This window comes from Brassica oleracea, chromosome C6 (assembly GCF_000695525.1).
Source record: "Brassica oleracea var. oleracea cultivar TO1000 chromosome C6, BOL, whole genome shotgun sequence".
In the NCBI taxonomy this organism is placed as follows: Eukaryota; Viridiplantae; Streptophyta; class Magnoliopsida; order Brassicales; family Brassicaceae; genus Brassica; species Brassica oleracea.
The window spans coordinates 29,110,475-29,117,972 of NC_027753.1; the positions used below are offsets into that span (position 1 = coordinate 29,110,475).

The 7,498-nt window shown below is 32.2% G+C and overlaps 1 protein-coding gene across 1 annotated transcript in view; it reads left to right on the forward strand.

The window, feature by feature from the left end:
* Window positions 1-6,647: 6,647 nt before the first annotated feature.
* LOC106298672 (MLP-like protein 34) overlaps window positions 6,648-7,498 on the forward strand; it is a 2,218-nt gene continuing 1,367 nt past the window's right edge. Inside the window, exon 1 of the mRNA XM_013734814.1 lies at window positions 6,648-6,937. Coding sequence (XP_013590268.1) covers window positions 6,724-6,937 — 214 coding nt within the window. The 5' untranslated portion in view covers window positions 6,648-6,723. The remainder of the gene's footprint in view (window positions 6,938-7,498) is intronic.

Consider the following 7,498-nt stretch of genomic DNA (forward strand, 5'->3'; position numbering starts at 1 on the left):
AATGCCGTAATGGAGAACTACAATAGCGCAGATTATACCGTAACTCCATGGAAAAAGTAACAGCGAGATGGAGCTGTGGATACGATATTGAGAATAATCTTTTCAATACATAAACAGGGACGGATATAGCTAGCAACTGTTTTTTTTGGTAAAATAGCTAGCAACTGTTGTTGGACACAATATATTAAATGACAAAATAGTAACGAACGTGCATGGGGAAATCATGGAAACTTTGAGTTCCTAGATTTCCAATAAAACCATTGAAAACTGAAACTGCTAAAACAATTTGTATGTGAAACAATTTATCTTCAAGACCATCGGCCGTTTCATCAGAGATGCACTTCTCAGAAAAAGGAAAATCAAGAAGTTCCAGCCTCTGATGCAAGTTTGGCTTCGCTACGAGTAACTCTTCGAATATTTATTTGCTGTTATAGAGTTTAAAATTTATTTCATTTTAAATGTTGTTTTGTGTTTTAGGTTCATTTAATTGCTAATTTCTTTCAGTTTTATCCATAAAATTTAATAATTTTTTACTCTGTGTAAAAAATCTAAAACGACAAATAAAATAACGAAGGGAGTAATTTAATTATATATTTCAAATTATCTAAAATTCACAATCGCTTCTTAAACGTTTCACTTTCATATCCGCATAAAATGCATAACGTCTCTAGTTACCACTATTAGATAAAATATAAATAATTCATCAAAATGAACAATAATTAACTTCTGATTTATTATACCAATCCCTCCGGGACATATATGATTTGCTAATATTAAAATCAATTTCTGATAGTGACAATTACCAAATAACCTTTTTAAATTTTCCTCGCGTCACCTGGCAGATATATTTTATAATTGATGATAAAGAAGATCGAAACGTTTATTTAGAATACAAAGGGAATATTTGGGCTTTTTTTAGATATTCGTTGTGTTCCGCTCCGCTCGTCCGAATAATAATCAATTATCTGAGTGGATTCGATCCGTAGTCATTCGGATATTCGATGAAAATTTTAAATTTTAATCTGTATATTCGATTTGATCCGTATAAACAAAATAAAAATATTAAAATAATAATATTTATTACAAAAAGTTAGTTACTTTTAAAAATTCTAATAACTAATTAAATAAATTTAATAAATAAATATATTGTAAACTTATATAAAATATAATATTTATACAAGTTATATATAATATTTTTAAATATATGTATATATATGCATATAACGAATTGAATTGGATATCCATTACTATAAATATAAGTATTTGTGATTATATTTCGTTTTTTATGGATGTTGCATATTAATATTTGATTTGTTTAGTTTCTTACGGATGTTGAATATTTGTATTTGCTTTGTATATATGCATATAATGGATCGGATTGGATATTTATTTCTTTAAAAAATTAACGTTGCCTCCTAGATGTTTAAACATTTCTTACGGATGTCTCCACGGCTAATATCGGAAACACAATCGGCTTTTGTGGCAGGAAGGTTAATATCAGATAATATTCTTATCACGCAAAAAATGTTTCATGGACTGAGAACTAATAAATCTTGTCAAAACAAATTCATGGCGATAAAAACGGATATGAGCAAAGCATATGATCGGATAGAATGAAATTTTATTGAGGCTCTTCTCCACAAAATGGGTTTTGATCCTCGCTGGATCAAATTAATGCGAGAGTATATATCTTTGGTTCAATATATGGTACTTCTTAATAGTCAGCCACGAGGTCTGATAATTCCTCAAAGAGGGTTACGTCAAGGGGATCCTTTATCTCCTTACATATTTATTATATGTACTGAGGCTTTAATTGTGAATATAAAGAAGGCGGAGCGACTGAAACAATTAACGGATATGAAGGTAGCAAGAGCTTGTCCAGCAATATCTCATTTGTTGTTTGCGGATGATAGTCTTTTCTTTTGTAAGACAAAAAATGAAGAGTGTCAAACTATTTTTAGGATCCTAAAAGAATATGAGGCTGTTTCAGGGCAACAAATTAATTTTCAGAAATCCTCAATTCAATTTGGACATAAGATTGAAGATTCCAGTTGTCAAGAATTGAGAGATATCTTGGGAATTGAGAACCTAAGAGGAATGGGATCTTATTTAGGTTTGCCGGAAAGTCTTGGAGGATCTAAGGTACAAGTGTTTGGTTTCGTACAAGATACATTGAATAATAGAGTTAATGGATGGACTTTTCGATTTTTTACTAAAGGAGGAAAAGATGTGATTATAAAATTGGTGGTTAGGGCTTTGCCAAACCATGTGATGTATGTTTATCGGTTGCCAAAAGCTACAGTGAAGAAGCTAACGAGTGCAATAGCTCAGTTTTAGTGGAGCCCAGGAGGAAGTACAAAAGGCATGCATTGGAAATTATGGGATAAATTATGTGTTCATAAAGATAATGGTGGATTAGGGTTTAAGGATCTTACTGATTTTAATACGGTAATGCTTGGAAAGCAATTGTGGCGGCTGATCGAGAAGCCGAATACTCTTTTTTCTTGAGTTTTCAAAGGACGGTACTACATGAATGCTTCATCCCTGAAACCGATCCAATCATACTCCCCATCATATGGCTGTAGGAGTATTATATCTGCTAGATCTTTGGTTTGTAAATGACTAATTAAAAGGGTGGGAACATAGTCATCTATTTATGTGTGGAATGACCCTTGGATCCCGTCCACTCGCCCGAGACCAGCAAACAAAAACTTTCATCACAGTTACCCGGATCTCACAGTGGACTCTCTCATTAATTCAGAATCCCGAACATGGAATTTATCGGCAATTAGGACTTTGGTTGACTCTGATGATGTCAAAATCATTGAAAGTATTCCTTTAAGTATGAATCATATGGAAGATAGGAACGGATGACATTTCACTAACAATGGAATTATACGGTACAATCTGGGTATCAAGTGGAACGAGTCTATCCTAATAAGGAAAAACCACCAGAATTTTATGGACCAACAGTGGATATACTTAAAGCCTACTGATGGAAAGTGAGGTGTCCTCTGAAGATAAAACATTTCTTATGGCAGTTATTTTCAGGTTGTGTAGCGGTAACGAAAAATTTAAAAGCAAAAGGAATACAAGGAGATACATGTTGTGCACGGTGCGGAGACCAGGAGGAATCAATTAACCATGTGTTCTTTGAATGTCCTCCAGCACGACAAGTGTGGGCGCTATCTAAGATATCATTGAATCCAAATTTTTTTCCTACAAGTTCTTTCTTCGCCAATATGGATCATTTCTTTTGGAGAGTTAACCTAAAGATGGATGACCATCAGTTTGCATGGATATTATGATATACCTGGAAAGGTCGGAATAACAAAGTGTTTAGCAATATCAATATTGATCCGAGGGAAACACACAAATTAGCAGAATTAGAATCAACATTTTGGGCTGAGGCACATGTAATAAAGAATCAGAGGTTGGTACATGAAGTACATACCAGGCCCATCCTAGCGAATTCAGGAAGATGGTGCTTCACATACGGCTACTGGAAAGATAAAGACCTGTTTTCAGGGCAAGGCTGGTTTAGCACTTTACCGGGTTTTGATGGGTTGTTAGGGGCAAGGAATGTACGGGCATGTCTCTCACCTCTTCATTCGGAGTTGGAGGCATTAATATGGACAATAGAATGCATGAAGAATTTAAGACAGTTTCAGGTTATGTTTACAACGGATTGTTCTCAATTGGTAAAGATACTTTCGGAACCTAAAGAATGGCTAACATTTGAAAGCTACCTGGAAGACATTAAGCTTTTAAGAAGAAGTTTCCTCAACTCAGAAATCATTCATATACCTAGGACGGCAAACCTAAAGGCGGATAGCTTAGCACACAATACTCGAAAACAACCGTCATTCGTCGTACATATGGATCAAAAGTTACCAATTTGGTTTAAAGAGTCAACATAAATTTTGAGTCTGTAAATGTTTGTTTTAAAAAAAAACAAGTAAAGAGCTGCCGTAAATATTGAACCTTTATAATTGAATTTCCATTTTTAAATGTTAAAATAAACTTGAAGCCATATTATAATCACTAAAAGCAGTACAATAAAACATGAGAAATAAATGTTAAAGGGAGAGACGTGCTCAAACTAAAGGAACCCTTCACTTGTGACCCTGAAACAGTAGCTCTAAAGAACTTGAAATAGTCGAAATCGACGTTGATATACCCAACGGAAAGGGTTTGGATGAGGGATGAGGAGCCAACTAAGGATAGGTAGCCTATTAGACGATTGAGAACAGCTCTAACACCGATGCCATTAGCCCGGAGACTATGTGAATCTCATGTGATCCGGAGAGCAAATTGTTCGGTGAGCAAGATCGTGAAACAGTTGAAACTATATTCATCTCCATCTCCATTGGTGATTTTGATGCTGGAACAGCTCTAACACCGCTGCCATTATTGTACTGCTTTTAGTGTTCATCTCACCGTTAAGTGTTCCTCCGGTGGTTATCCGTCCATTTGTAGTTCTTTAAGCCTTTAGGCCTTTAATATAATGTGTTACAAAAAAAAAAAAAGCCATATTATAATCAGGATGGCGAACGGGTCATGTAACCCGTTGAATTTTGATTTTGTTAAGAATTTTTTGGTTTTTTTTGAAATAAAGTTGAAGCCATATTAAATTTTTGGTTTTTTGAAACGATAAGTTCAATCAGTGATTGGTCTAGTCAAGTTCAAACTCCCCAGTTCAAAAAATTACTAGATTAATCATTGATTATAATATGGGTAACTGCTAAAATACCATATTTATAATACTATTTTTCTACTTTTATTTTTAATTTTAAAATGAGAAAAATACATTTATAATTTTAGGATTAACTAATTTAGATTTAGGATTTAGAGTTGAGGGTGTAGTAAGAATTTTTAGAATGTGAAGTTTAGGATTCTAATAAATAAATAAATAAATACTTCAAATTTTATAAAAAGGCTTTAAAAATAGTTTCAAAAAGAATTTTCGAATTTCATAAAAAAATTAAAAAATTATGAAAACTAAAATTCGAAAAAAATTCAAAATTTTTTTTTTATTAAAAAATTAGAATTTGAAAAAGTATAATTCGAAAATATAAAACAAAAAAATATTTTTTATTATCTTATCTTATTTATTTATTTATTTAAATAATTATTTATTATATATATATAGAAAATGTATAAGAATTTTTTACCACTTAATGAAGAAAGTATTTTTAAAAATGTTTCTTTAGTGATGGTAACATGAATAATGGTACCAATAACTTGGTAAACATGAAAATTTTCCTCATATTTAGTAAATTATATCATTTTCTGAAATAAAAGTGATTGTGACAAATAAACAGATTTGAAAGTTACTTTTCAATAAATGTCTAGAAATATGTATGGACTCAATAAATATTTTGCATATGGGCGGTTTATGTTTTTCTTTATAAAAAGTTGCTTCCGAGGATATTTTCTAAGCAAACTTTATTTTTTACACTGAACTAAAATAGTTATATAGTAAAGTTGAATTTTGTTCAAATCCCACTCTGTTTTGAAGTGAGAAATTGAATAATAAATAAATAAAAATTTGTTACTTTATCTTCGGACTTCGTTTTACTTCAATATGAAGTGAAAAATAAAGTAGAATTTAAAAAAATATATTTTAAATTCTACTTTAATCTAAAAAATGAGATATGATTGGGAATGCATCGATTGTACCGTTGTTCTCTCTCATCAATCCCAGGGAAATGGTGATTTACAGATGGTTCCTAGAAGGAGCATGAGATTTTCTCCGGACAAGGTTGGCTGAGTACTTTAGAAGGATTTAATGGACTGTTGGGAGCAAGGAATGTCTGGGTTTGTCTATCTCCTCTACATGCGGAGATAGAAGCACTACTCTGAACAATGAAATGCATGAAAAACTTACGCAAATTTCAGGTTACGTTTGCAACGAATTGTTCTCAGTTGGTGAAGATGATTTAGGAACCAAAAGAATGTCTAGCATTTGCAAAATTTTTGGAAGATATTAAGACCCTGAAAGAAGGTTTCACACGATTAGAGATTATCTATGTACCAAGGACGCAAAATTTAAGAGCGGATAGCCCGTCAGGAAACAACCGTCTTTTATCGTTCACATGGATCAAAATCTCCCGGGGTAGTTCACAAAATCAGTATGAGTCTCTAGTTGATGACAAAAAAAAAAAAAAAAAGACTTTACTTTCTTTAGTTCTTAGTTAACATATCAAAATATTTGTGTATGTCCTTTTGGTGTTTTAAAGTTGAATTACATCTTCATTGTAACCATTTGAAATTTCATATTTATCGACCAAGAAAATATGATTCCAAACTTTTGGTTTGGAACATTATAAAACCAAAAGAAAGCGAAAGTTCAAGAAAAAAACATAGCAGAGGAGAAAAGAGAGCAAAGTTAGAATATCAGAGCTACCTGCTGCCAATAAGTAAGTATATCTGAGCAAAGATTTAACAACTGCGAAAATGAAAGCAACGGCGTGCATTATGTGATTGATGAATAGATCAGTTTATAAGTAATATATAAAATAATACGGCAGCTGTAAAATCATAATGATGGGGATGAGGTTCACAACAAATCATGAGATTATTTTAATGAACAAACTTTTCCTCATCAACAGTTACTCAACTATCCCACTACAAATATGGACTAAAGAGGTCACTAGAGAACTCACTCCTCTCTCATATCCCAATTTTTTTCTCAAGATAAGCATTATCAAAGGTATAAAAATGGCTGAGGCGGCAACAACCAAGGCGTCTACTTTGGTCGGGAAGCTTGAGACAGACGTGGAGATCAAAGCTTCCGCTGGAAAGTTTCATCACATGTTCGCCGGGAGACCACACCATGTCTCCAAGGCATCTCCAGGCAAAATTAAAGCTTGTGATCTTCATGAAGGTGACTGGGGAAAAGTCGGTTCTATCGTCTACTGGAACTACGTTCATGGCAAGTATACTTAATTCATACACTTTTTGATCTTCTAATCATTGGACTAATTAAACCAAGATTTATTAGGTCTAATAATATGAGGTATGCCACCGTCGTCTAGGTCCTTCAGTGGCAATAGTAAAGAGTTCTCTAATTAACCTACACGGCGATAACCAATATAATTAATACTACCACTTGAATATATGTCCTAATAATAAGATTTTTAACTAACATTCAAGTTATTCTCAAAGTTAAACCTATATAATATATATATATATATTAAAAGAGAAGTATCCATTTAAAAATGTTTTTACTTCATTAATTAAATTTCCTATTTTTTTGCTTGTCTTTTTCAGTTGCATTTATGAAATATCCTAAAACGAATAAAACTGCCTAATTTATTACTTGTCTTTTCAGTTACATTAATGAAATATGCTTAAATGAATTTAAACTTCCTATTTTATTGTTTGTCTTTTTCAGTTACCTTAATGAAATATCCTTAAATAAATTTCGACATAATGTCATTTAATCAACAAAAAAAAACTCATGAGTTATCCTTACGTGCATAATTTTAATAAT